Below are 12,715 nucleotides of genomic sequence, written 5' to 3'. Positions count from 1 at the left end.
GAGATTTCTTGGGCAAGGGTATTATGGTGGAGGTCTTGAGGCAGGGTGGGACGTTTGACTGTTCAAGGGATTGGTTAAAAATCCTGGTGAAAATATAGGCAAGCTGGTCTGCGCAGTCTCTCAGCACACGTCCTGGTACGCCATCTGGGCCGGCTGCCTTCCTCGGGTTAACAGCCCGCAGGGTGCGCCTCACTTCATGCTCCTCCAGAGTGATGATGGTACTGCTGCTGTGGGCTGTATGGTGTAGCTGTTCCTCTGAGGCATAGGGTGCAGTGACCTCAAAGCGTGTGAAGAAGATTTTCAGCTCCTCCGCCAATGCTGGGTCACCTTCAGCCATACCTGATTTGGACTTGTAGTTTGTCAGCTGCTGGACACCCTGCCACACCAGCCGGCTGTTCTTACTCTCCAGGTGGTTCTCGATCTTCTTCCTATAGTCCGCCTTGGCCTTCTTAATGCCTTTTTTCAGGTTGGCTCTAGCCCTGCTGTAGCTCTCCCTGCTTCCGGACCTGAAGGCGCTGTTCCTCTCTTTTAACAGCTGCTGGACTTCCCGGGTCATCCATGGCTTTTGGTTGGTGTAAACCCGGATCTGCTTGTCTACTGTGACAGTGTCTATACAGTGTTTGATGTAACAGAGGACACTGTTTGTGAACATTTCCAGGTCTTGATGTTGGAAGATATTCCAGTTGGTTCTGTCAAAGCAGTCCTGTAGCTGTTGAGAAGCGCCCTCTGGCCATGTTGTTATAGTTTTAGTGATGGTCGACGCAGTTTTCCTGATCATCCCCTCCTTCAAGCATGACTGACTACAAAACTCCATAAAAACAATCCATGTTGTAGCAATACACAGCCTTGACACAGAGAAGCAGGCCCTGATGATAAAATAGTAATAATAGTAATAATAAGAAGCCTGCAATGGAAGCAAGTAGGGGTAAACAAACTGACGCTATAGAGTTCATCAACCTTAAAGGCAACAGTCCAGTTACGGGCTGGAAAGTTAGCAGGCCAGCCAGGGAGACAGAGCAATATCAGATTAAACTCCAGAATGACCAGATTAGAAAATATCAGCACTTAAAGTAAATGGAAATGATTAATAATTAAGCTTTCAAGACATAGAAGTTTAATATTAACGAGTGCTTATAAAGGACAACTATGATTTCACTGATTTATCTGAACTGCTGTAGACATGTAAGCCCAATACATGAAAATAATGAATATACAGCATATTGCGCTGATACAACATTAGACAGAAAATGCTGAAAAGGATGTTTTTATTTTTTACATTTGATTTGATTTATTAATAATCACATTTTTATCATTAATTGACGAAACTCTACAAACACAAAAAAACCGAGTGAGTAATATGATCATATCACAACTTAATCAAGTTTAGACCAACATGTGAGCAGATCTTTCAGCTGGGGCACATGACTGAGATGCAAACAAGAAAACACTTTTCATTGCCCTTGTTCTCCTCCTTTTTAAACGCCTGACATGCGTCCAGGCACGTCTGCCTCACAACTGTCACAGAGAGGCTTTTACATTTCAAGTTTAATACACACTTTTTGGTATTTATAATGCAAATAGAAAAACTACTAAGAGAACTAAGCGTTGATAGTTCAAATGAAAAATACACACGGCCTTCAAAATAAAAGCCTGCAGTCAACCCTTCTCTATCCTTAACCTAAACCTTGTTTATATACAGACATAAACACGGGTGAAGTATGCTACAAACTGTGTAAATACAGCGGGGAAAAATCACCTTGTTAACTGATGTACAGCGAGCACACTCCACGCGGTGCTTCCTCCTCCTCCTCCTCCTCCTCAGCGGCAAAGTGGGCGGGCATGTGCGAGCATGTACTCTTCTTCATTGGAGTACAGCACGGAGCTGTCTTGTATCTGGGCGTTGAAACCTGCCCCCGTTCATAAAGCCCGGGCTCCCATTTAACATTCACTGAGTCAGAGCGAACGCGCAGTTGAGCACGTCGACCCTCGCGAGGACCTCTACGTCTCTTATCTTCCGTCGGTGAGTTAGTAGGAGCCTTTTAAACGTCACTTCAGCGGTCGCAGCTGTTTTAATAAGACGTAGTTCCTGTTCTTAACTCTAACCTGCTCTTCTGGACGCTTATAAATTTGAAACGTAGCAGCCGCATAATGGAAATAATATTAGGCTGAACTTGTCTTGATCCAAATGCATTACGATAAACAGAAAACATGTGTTGGTTGTTACTACAGTATTATAGCACGACAAAGCAGATGTGGCTTTGGTGTATATAGGGAAATGTTTTTGTAATATTGCTGACTGAATTTAAATGCATCGTGGCCAAACAGGTAACTAAAACCATCCAAGTAACCATTAGGCCTGATTTGTGTTTAAAGAGCAGAAACACTGGAGCGTTTTATTATTATGAAGTATGTTTGTAAACCGAAACAGCCCGCATAATAGTTGCTATCTTGGCCGACACCCTAATTAAGACCACCCAAACCCCACCCTACAAATAACTCTGAAAGAAAAACTGCAGTACTGTATGTTCGATTCGAGTTTTATTTAATGCATTGTACACGTTTAAATTCAGCCTTTAAACATGGCAGGTAGGACATCATGCATAATTTCATTGTGTCATGGTTCCCTAGTGTTTACAGAAGCTTTAGAAGCATCCATGTCTCCAGCTGACACGCTACAGTATATATACTCTGCCTGACTGTTTCTATTTGCAGTAGACCTATATTTTTTACAGCACCCAAAAAACAGTTTTGCACACTTTTGCATCATTACTGTGGCAACCTATTCAACCTTGGTGAACAGTGTGTGCACATTATGTGCTGTTCTTCTGTCCTCGCATGTAGAAATGGCACTGAGCTCCATAAAGTCCTTCACCCTAGAGCTGGATGGTCCGGCTGATGCGGCGTTCATTGGAGGGGAGGTGGTGTCTGGCCAGGTGGTCCTGGAGCTGCGCAGGGCCACCAGAGTACACTCCATGAAGGTGCTGGGACGAGGAGTAGCCACAGCACACTGGCTGGAAAACCGTGGCATGAACTCCGTCTATAATGACTACACCTCTAAAGTCACCTATTTTAGGAAGAGACAGCATCTGATCAGAGGTTAGTATTAAAGATTGCAGATAATATTACTGACATGGAGTAATTAGTATTCTGTTTGTACAGTGGTTAATGTTCACTCTGACTGTAAAATATCCCCAGGTGAATTTCCACAGTCTTTTTTTTCAAGGTTCTGTTGAGACACAAACACACTATTAGGCTCACACATAATGCAAAAGTTGCAAGTGAGAAGTAGATTTTTTGCCATTCTTCTTTATATTTAACAAAACAAACAACTGAGTGAGCAAATGAGTTAATTTTTGATGCACTCGATGCAGTGACAGTAGTGGTGAACACACACACTATTAACTGCGACTGCTGGAAAGGGCAGGACAGCACTTTTAAAGACACTTGTATTATTTGTGTTGAACCTGATGCCATTCTCATACTCTTTTTCTACTTCTTCTGTCCCATAATGTAGCTGTGTAGTCTTATTGTCAATAAAGTTTCTGCAGTTTGCGGCTCTGTTGCTAAATATAAACGTAACAACTGTATTTCAGTGTATGTTGCACCTGGTGGATGAAAAGTGTTCTCTCTGCGCCGAATAATGTGGTGTTAAACTGCTGATCTGTTGTTTGTGTGCCAGCTGGTCAACACTGCGTCTTGTAGTCGATGCAGTTTGCAAACTGGAGCCACCTGGGCCAAATGTGTTGCGCGGAAACCTGCGTGAGCGACCAGATATATCTGCCAGATAGCATAATCTTTGACATTAAACACAAACCCATTAGTGTAAAGTCCAAACATATGCAGTTGGTTCACTGGGTATGACGTTGTACTGGACGTGGTAATGTAACGTGTTGAATTCTCTGAGCATGGACAGCATCGAGAAGCAGAGAGCACAGGCCATCGTAGCTATGTAAATAAACACAGTGGTTAATGTTTCATAGGATGCTGTGTTTGACTCCATATTTTGGGCAGATAAGTAGATGCCAGTAGTTTTAGATTCCAGCGGCTGCAGTGCAGTTGAATTGAAATTGCAATTCCAGACAGTGCATCATTATCTGCTGCAACAGTTGCGCCTTCTGCTCTGTGGTTAAAGGTGCACTTAGCATGCTTTTTACATTCATATTAATTCTACAGCCTACATTTAATCCTAAATCATATATATCACTGTCTACTTTAGACCTGATGCCTTTCCTTACACAACGCAAGAGATTTGTTTTTACCACTACACTATGGAGGCACCTCAGTCATATATGTCACTAAAAGAACAGGTTTCCAATTGAACTCATTGCAGTTTTCCTCATCTCATTCATCAATTTTGGAAGAACACTTTTTATTTTATTGTTGATTTATTTACAATTAGCCAAACAGGAGAGTTATCTGTGGTTATTTCATCATGTTGAACTTCTAAATCCCACCATACTTATTACATGAAATGAAGTGTGCTATTTAAAGCAATTTAACTGTCAAATCCTCACAAAACTATGTGAAATCACATAGTTTTGTGAGGATTTGACAATTTTTGGTCCTAATGATCATTGTAGCAGTGAAGCCTAAAAAAACTGTTTAGTGTGAATAAGGTGTAGAGCCATAGAACCTGTGTATGAAAGATGGACCTGGTGGTACAGCTTTAGCTTTGCTAATAGCCACAGAAAAGAAAAAAAAAAGTCTCATAAATGTTGTCACACAAATGCAGTTTTATTTTGTTTTTTAAAACTTTATTGCACGAGTTGTACGTGTATATTTTGCACTGGTGTGGTTTGTACAGAATAATGTTACACTGGCACAGACGCTGGGAGGTTTGTCCTGTAAATGACATTTGCAGGACCTCTCCAGGAAATAGCAGCGCTAATTATTTTTGCACAGCCTTAACCTTCTGATATGTGTCCTACATCTTCCCAAGAACAAAATCCTATTTCCTTTTTTAGATTTTATACATTTATTTATTTATTTATACCTGGTGAGTTTAGAACAGGAGTAAATATACATTTAATTAAAGCTGTGGGATGTTGTATGTGGTCTAAGCAGAAAAAAAAGAGGAGGAGGTAGAAGACAGGAGAAAGAAAGGAAGGAAGAGGGGGGAACGAGTGGGGTGGAGGGGGGCTGTTTTTAAAAAATGCAGCCTACGTCACTATGGCAACAAGGAAACCAAGCCACGGCTCTCCTTGGCGCCGCCCTCTTTACCGTGCTGTCAGCTGCTGCTGTTCCCCATTCTTTTTGCAGTGTTCTTTAAGGCTCATTATTCTCCAGTTGTCTGTGAATTAACGCAGAACTTTATAGAACTGATATTTGCTGTGTCGTAATTTAGTTCGTATATTTGTTTAGTGAGCAGCTCCACACACAGAGGAGCCCCTTTGGTCCCTCTCCGAGAGTAATCATACAGAGTCATCTGCACAGTGGGGGTGATCTATCAGGCATGTGCAGAAAGCCACATGGCCTTCTGCATTAAAGCATGGAGCACTTTACAGCCGGCTTTGCTCCTGCTTACCAGCAGATGGCGTGCTGGCTTTGCTTTTACTCCAAATCGGAACTCCTTGCATGCAACTTGTTTGCTACAAGTTAAATTTGGGCTTGAGCTGATCGGTAAGTGGCAGTAGAGAGCTGACTCTTCGTCCCGGGAACAAAGACGTAAACAAGTTTGTTTTTCACAGAGCAGACCTGAATGAAGAGAACCTGCAAAAGTGGCGGATTAAAACCCCCACTTCTGCGCACAGATCACTCTGTTCGGACATTTTTGGAGCCGAATGTTAAATTTAAAGAAGTCTCTATTGATGACATAATTAAACTGTCGCAGAGCTTTTCTTTGCGTTTCATCTATGACTTTTCTTTATTTTCTTTAATAACTGCTGCTTGTGTTTGTACTGAATTGCAATAGTATGTTAAAAGAGACAGGGGAGAAGTGGAGTAAACAGCTTCGGTACCGACTGAAACTACCCTGAGCCTCCCAGGGTCTCTCCCAGACCGAGGCATACCCAGTAAGCCTGTTTTCTTCTAAGAACCTGTAACCATCAATCATCCCCAGGCCCCGTTTTCCACTCTACCGCCTCCACACCCAGCCTGCGTGTTTGTTATGCTTCCTTCAGGCTTAGTTTGGAAATGTGTGTGTGTGTGTGTGTGTGTGTGTGTGTGCCTGTGTGTGGGAGAATTGCTGCACCTTAACAGCCCGACAAAATGGAAAGTAATGCCGGGACTTTTTATTTGATAAGCAGGCCAGATGAGCGGCTGTTGTTTTCAGTTTCATTTTCATCATGATTACAGTCTCATGTTAATTCTGACATCATTTCGTAGGCCCTGCTGTGAGCACGTATCCCTGTGGTTTCATACCTGTTGCGTCCTCCTGGAGCAGGAGGTCAACTTGTAAACACGCAGAAAAAGAAAAGAGGTCAAATTAGACCAACAACAACCCCCTAAAACACGGACGCACCACTTGTTTCTCTTTTGCATTTGAAGTGGGTTTAGCCTGCTGTTTACCAGATGTGCTGTTTGAATCCTGGGAAGTTCAAGTTCTGTCCACTTTTTTGAAACCTGATAGGTTTTCTTGTTTACGTTGACGGAGTAAAGAAGCTGTCTCGACTATGTCTTATTTACAACAACAGCAGCAGTCTGAAGGGTCAGCGCCGAGGAGGAGTTCCTGAAGGCAGCATCGCCCAGCCTTCAACCCTCTCCTGAGGCCTTACATAACGATCCGTAGACTCCGCCCACTTTCTCAGCCTGCAAAAAGGCTGCCGTCCGAAAGTGAACATCATATCGAGCTTTCGAGCACACGAGAGTAGGCGGCAGCAACCTGGAGAGCCACTCTCAGCACCCTTTAAACACACTGCGAAGGAACAATAAAGGAATCTCTCACTTCTTTTCGTTTGAGAACAGAGAGGAGTCGCAAAACCTGCAAAAAATGATTTTCGACAAGCTGAAAAAGTTTGACATAGTCTTCGACTCTCCGGAGGTGGACTGTCCTCCTGTGTACAGCAGTGGGGATGTTGTGTCCGGGCGGGTGGTGCTGGAGCTGTCCGGGGAGAGTCGGGTAGACTCCCTGAAGCTTCACGCTGAGGGTTTTGCAAAAGTGCACTGGACCGAGTCCCGATCGGCGGGCTCCAGCACCGCGTACACCCAGAACTACGGCGACGAAGTGGAGTACCTGAACCGCAGAGAGGTGCTGCTGCAGGCAGGTCAGTCCAGTAAGTCTGTCAACTCAAGCAGCCAAAGTGTCCTCTCTGTGATCGAGCGGTCTAGACAACTGTGAAAACAGCTTATCTGTGTGGGGACAGATTGTCTGCAGACTTAAAATAGTGTGTTTCAGGATGTTTGCGTAGATGGTGACTGGGATGAGTTAAAGTCTTAACTGCCCCCACTTCTGTAGTTAACCTTAGATCGGAGACTTTGCATTGGTTACGAATGATTTATAAACTTGTAAACTAGAACAGCAACTCGTGTAAACGCTGGCAATGAAAAAGAAAACCATTCAGGTTCATTTCTTTTACTTCCTTGAAGAAGAATACGTGAGCATGTACATAAAGAACATAGAGCAGCAGCTGCTTCCTCACCCCCAAAACGTCTGTGGGGAAAAATAAAAGAAGTAAGACTGGCTTTTCCAAATTGAAAGCAAATCCAGACTTGTTTTTCCTTCTTTTCTGCATGCTGACTTTGCCTCAGGTTTCTGGCTTCATTCATTTGGACACAGAGCTGTTTTTGGTTTAAAGTACAGGCAGGAAATGGGCAGCCAAGGGCTTTGTCGATTTTTCTGTTGTTTTCCTGCCGAGTTTAGCCTCTATGCTCTGCTGCATGTTGTGTGAAAACCTGCAGCCAGCAATGAGAAAACACATCATGCAGCACATATCAGCTGAATCTGCTTTGGGGGATTTTGCTGATGAGCACGAGAAAGGCTTTCTTGTTGCAGCCTACTTGACCCGTGAAGTTGACATGTTGTTGGTGTTGTTTAAATGAAATCGGAGTATTCATCTAACAAAGGTTCACCAAAACCAAAACACCAGTCCCCGGATTTGTGCTGCAAGAGTGAAGAGAACCCAGGAGAGTTGAGACGAGCTGTGTGATATCGCTCGAGGAAAACATGTTCTCAGTCAGCACAATAGAGAAGGAACCGCCCCTCTGAGCAAGCAAAGCAACCATGTGATTGCAGAGAAACACAGGCTTACGGGACTGTTCCTATGAAACAAGCGTTATTCATGTAGAATACTTTTGTGTCTGTTGTGATGCATAATTTTAAAAGTGGGTATTTGCTGCCAAATAAATAAGCTTTCAGGTAATCAGAGCGCATTCTACTGTCAAGTTGAGGTTTATTTCCACAGTCAAGCAAAGCTGATGCAGGTTATATGAAGTATACATTATACATACCATTAAATCATCAAATAAAACAAAGTCTGCGCTACATGATCGTCTGCGCTGTAAAATTTCCTCCTACCACAGAGCGAGTCTCTGCGCCTCTGTTATAGAAATTGTTTTGGGAAATTAACAAAAAAATGAAAGAACAGGTGACTGACTTAGAATTTTTTCCCCCTCTTTCTTTCAGATAACGGTGAAGTGACAGTCCTACCTGCTGGCAAACACGAGTTTCCATTCAGCTTCCAGCTGCCAGAAGAAACTCTGGTCACCTCCTTCGAGGGAAAACATGGCAGCATCCGTTACTGGGTCAAAGTTAAGCTACACAGGCCGTGGGCCACAGTCAGGAAAATCAAGAAGGAATTTACAGTCATCGAGCCCATCGACATTAACACACCAGCCTTACTGGTAAGTGCCTCAGACTTCACCTTTAATCGCTGGGATCTATTTATTTATGCATTTTGAGGGTTTTATGGAATTTGCTCACTGGTTTTTATAATCTCCAGGCACCACAGGCGGGTACGAAGGATAAAATGGCGCGGGCGTGGTACCGCAGCTTTGGGCAGGTGTCGGTAACTGCAAAGATTGACCGCAAAGGCTACACACCAGGTACGCACATTCTGCTTTTCCCATGTGCTCAAACTTTTGTAGTGTCTCATCTTTCTAAGCGTGCTTTTTCTCTCTCCACAGGCGAGGTGATACCGGTCTTTGCCGAGTTCGACAACTCTACCTCCAGATCTGTTGTCCCCAAAGCTTTTATCATTCAGACGCAGACGTTCATCGCCCGCGGCACCATGAAGCAGAAGCGCTCCGTCGTGGCCACGCTTTGTGGTGACATCGTCGGTGCCAAACGTCGGGAAACCTGGCACGGCCGCGCCATCAAAATCCCACCTGTAGGTCCGTCCATCCTGCAGTGCCGCATCATCAAAGTGGAGTACATGCTGAAGGTAAGCTGCCGGCCTAACATTGGCGCTGCTGCAGTTCTGAGTCCTCACTCAGTCCAGGTAGCATTATAAACTCTCTTTCCTCCCGTCAGGTTTGTGTTGATGTACCCGGAACATCCAAGCTGTGTCTCGAGCTGCCTCTGGTCATAGGCACCATACCCCTCCATCCCTTCGGCAGCCGAACATCCAGCGTCAGCAGCCAGTACAGCGTCAACCTGGAGTGGCTGCGCATGGCCATCCCCGAGCAGCCAGAGCGTAAGTGTCCCGTACTGCTTTATGGGAAGAAAAGGAAAAACTCCCCATATGGCAAACAAGTTTTTCTTTCTTTTTGCCAGTATTATTTTTAGAGCATGCCACTTTTTTCTTTGACAAGAAAGCCAAAATACTGCATGAGTCAGATGTACAAACAAAGGTTTTGGTTCCACAGAAACTCATGTTGGATCAGATCAGTGTTTGTTACTGCCAAAGGCGCTTAATGTTACGTGGGCTTTCAAAATGAAGTCATGAGTCAGCAGCTCGATGTTTGGACCTGTGCTGTTCCGTCGTGTCACGCGAGTGGACTCATCCTGCCTGTGTTTTTTCCCTGCAGCTCCTCCGGATTACAGCTCTGTGGTAACCGAGGAGGAGGCCGAGCAGCGCCACAACGCCGTGGCCTCGCAACAGGCTGAAGACCTGAGCGGGATCCTGGAGCGACCCCTAATGGCTTTTGTCCAAGAGTTTCGCTTCAGACCTCCGCCAATGTACAGCGAGGTGAGTCACCATTGGCTGGAAGCGACTCCTGTTGTTTACTGCGATTGAGTGGCACATATAAAAGCTTACATATAAAGGCCTTTTATTCCCTGCTTACCAAAACCTTGAGATCTCAGCTGTGTTGTGTAACAATAGCTAAATGGAAACAAATCTGTGGGTGTAAGCAGAGTGTAGGTTGAGCATAATTGAAGAGTGTTTTATTCAAAGACTGGATTATCTGCTTGCCCAACCTTCATCTGATGCATTTTGATTTTCTTTTCTTTCCTGCAGATTGACCCCAACCCTCAGCCCATCAACATGAGACCTCGCTGCATGACATGTTGAACCAAGAGCCCTGCCTGAGCTTCAAGCAGCCTCATTAACGAAACAAATCAAGAGATTTGTCTTCTCCCGGATTATGTCTCTCTGATTAATAGCACTTGCTAACAGATTGACTGGAGCGCCAGGAGACGGAGCTCACAGGAACTGGATGTTAGTGGAGGAGATGCCACTTTGTTTCCAGTCCAGTAAAGTGGATGCTTTCCTGTTCTGGCTGAAAGGAAAGCAACTTCTCTGCTTTGGTTCCTGTTCTTCCCAAGTGACTTTTGGTTCCCTGCGTGGTGAGCTACAAATACCTCCCAATCAACGATTCCCTAACGTGAAGATATCTATATATTTTTTTTGTGTTTTCAAGGAATTTGGGACATTTTGGGAAGGGTTGAGATCACTTGATATTCACCAGGCGGAAAGTTGGAACTGAACCTGGCATTCAGATGTCTGAAAAAGGCGCTCTTGATAAGATGGCCGACTGTCATCTTTGAGTGGCGTAAAGAGAGAAGTGCAATTATTTCCCTCAGTTTCCAACTTTCCCTATGCCTGAGATTTTTAAAACACACATCACTATGCATTGTGTGCCTACGGTGATTTCTGTTACTCGAACGCATACTGTATCTGTAGGTGTGACGGTGGAGCAGAAAAGTCAGAAAAGAAGATGTAGACGTATTTTATGCATGCAGGTAACAATATGTAAAAGGGAAAAAAATATGTGTGCCTTAATTATCTGCAGTTGAAGTTTGCATGAGAGTTTCAGGGAGCTGTTCTCTCGGACAGAGCTGGATAGAGCTGAATGTATCCTGCAAGAACTTAGAACAAAAAAGAAGCAGTCAGCATGTATGTAGATGTATTCCAAGAGCCTTGTTGTGTTAACACAAGGCTCAAGGCACTGAAGTGTTAGATGGCTATGGTGTTATAATGCAGTGGTAATAAAATAGGGGGTTCCAGTTTGCTTATAAAACTGCACAAGGCTCGTAGATTAGCTCTCCCAGCTGCTAAACAAAAGGACAGGAGGAGTGGAGACCTCCGAGCTGTGTGGACTGAATCTTTCGGTGGGAGCCAGATGCCTCGGTGCTGTGGGTCAAGCCTTTAGGTGGAGATACCACTGAAACATAGGGACAAAGAACATTCCAAAAAAAAAAACCTTCTCAAGGATTATGTTTCTCCTCAACTTCCAAAAAAAAAAGGAGTTTCAGAAGTCTTCAGGTTCAGCTGTGTGACAATGGCTGAAGTCGACGAATGTATTATTTTTTTATACAAGTGCAATTGTTGATTCACAGTATTGCCCAAATTTTTGTAATTGTTTTTTCTAATAAACAATTTTTGAACAGATGTTTGTCTTCAGTGTTTCCTTAATAGTTTAATTATTTATATAGCACATTTAATTACAACAGGAGCGTTGACCAAAGTGCTGTACAAGAATACAACATACATAATAAAACAACTTAGAGTATTAAAAGCAAACACCAAATATGAATTAACAAATAACTCTCATGCTGTATTAAAAGCCAATAAATAAAAATGCGTTTTAAGATAAGATTTAAAAAGGATTGACAGTGTGAGCCTGTCTGATGTGTAGGGGTAAATTATTCCACAGCTTAGGCGCTACGACTGCCTTGACTGGTACGTGTGCTAGGACGCCCGCTTTTTTTCTTCTTTCTTCTTCTTTTAAAGAAAATAATAGAGAGTCTCTGTTTAGCAATGTTGCGTGCCAGTGAATTGGAAAAGCATCTCCAACACCATGAGTCAAAGCTATATTACTGCCAAGGGCAGGGTTCAGTGGAGAAACAAGCTAGGCTCAGTGATTCAAATTGATAATTACAGACTGAAGTTCAGCCAGTGACATTTATTCTGTTGCGCACTTATGCAATCGAACTTTTCTCGGTGCCTTTGGAGCTCCACAAAATAAAAATGGAGTCACACCACACTGCGGATTTCACTTTGTAATTTGTTTACAAATAATTAGTTCTTGCTTTATTTTTTTTGGTTTGTTTTTTCCACCACATAAACATGTAACACATTGGAGCGAACGAGCATAGCTATAATCATGGCTAAAAGCCAAATCAGAGGAAATTCTCAAGGGTTTCTTCTGCAAACAGCAATTAAGGACAGAGGGACGTCAGATGGGTGTGGATGCAGGATAGTAGTGCGGCTGAAAAGCTTCACACTTTTCAAATGAGTAGAATTAAAGTAAAACCATTTTCTAATCGCGAGTTTACCAAAACATCAGACCAACCTTACAAGTGGATGCAAAGATTACGTTCAGCACTAATCCTAATGAAAAAGCAGAAGATAAAGCAGTAGTTTAAACAAAAATACCCCTCTCATGTTTGCACCAC

At 43.4% G+C, this 12,715-nt stretch overlaps 1 protein-coding gene across 3 annotated transcripts; it reads left to right on the top strand.

Annotated features, from left to right (window-relative positions):
- Positions 1-1,919: 1,919 nt before the first annotated feature.
- Positions 1,920-11,708, top strand: arrdc2 (arrestin domain containing 2). 3 transcript variants are annotated; one of them, XM_085382055.1, is made up of 8 exons: positions 1,920-2,020; positions 2,842-3,096; positions 8,561-8,778; positions 8,877-8,979; positions 9,061-9,317; positions 9,407-9,569; positions 9,904-10,064; positions 10,335-11,708. In XM_085382055.1, the coding sequence occupies exons 2-8, from the start codon at positions 2,844-2,846 to the stop codon at positions 10,386-10,388; spliced, it is 1,209 nt and encodes a 402-aa protein (XP_085238181.1). In that variant the 5' UTR covers positions 1,920-2,020; positions 2,842-2,843; the 3' UTR covers positions 10,389-11,708. The 3 variants fall into 3 exon arrangements, with proteins under 3 accessions (XP_085238181.1, XP_085238179.1, XP_085238180.1); XM_085382053.1 differs by lacking the exons at positions 1,920-2,020; positions 2,842-3,096 and adding an exon at positions 6,666-7,211; XM_085382054.1 differs by lacking the exons at positions 1,920-2,020; positions 2,842-3,096 and adding an exon at positions 6,669-7,202.
- Positions 11,709-12,715: the final 1,007 nt, after the last annotated feature.

The sequence above is a fragment of the Rhamphochromis longiceps genome, linkage group LG15 (assembly GCF_057381845.1).
Source record: "Rhamphochromis longiceps isolate RC_006_pf linkage group LG15, R_longiceps_female_GT1.1, whole genome shotgun sequence".
In the NCBI taxonomy this organism is placed as follows: domain Eukaryota; kingdom Metazoa; phylum Chordata; class Actinopteri; order Cichliformes; family Cichlidae; genus Rhamphochromis; species Rhamphochromis longiceps.
Note: the sequence above shows the minus strand (reverse complement) of the source record. Positions and strands in the feature narration are given on the sequence as shown.

Bases quoted from the DNA above. Each gene is read 5' to 3' on its own strand.
- arrdc2 (XM_085382053.1), top strand. From the start codon at position 6,929: ATGATTTTCGACAAGCTGAAAAAGTTTGACATAGTCTTCGACTCTCCG. The intron at 8,980-9,060 runs GTACGCACATTC...CTCTCTCCACAG, and splicing joins CCGCAAAGGCTACACACCAG to GCGAGGTGATACCGGTCTTT. The intron at 9,570-9,903 runs GTAAGTGTCCCG...TTTTCCCTGCAG, and splicing joins CATCCCCGAGCAGCCAGAGC to CTCCTCCGGATTACAGCTCT.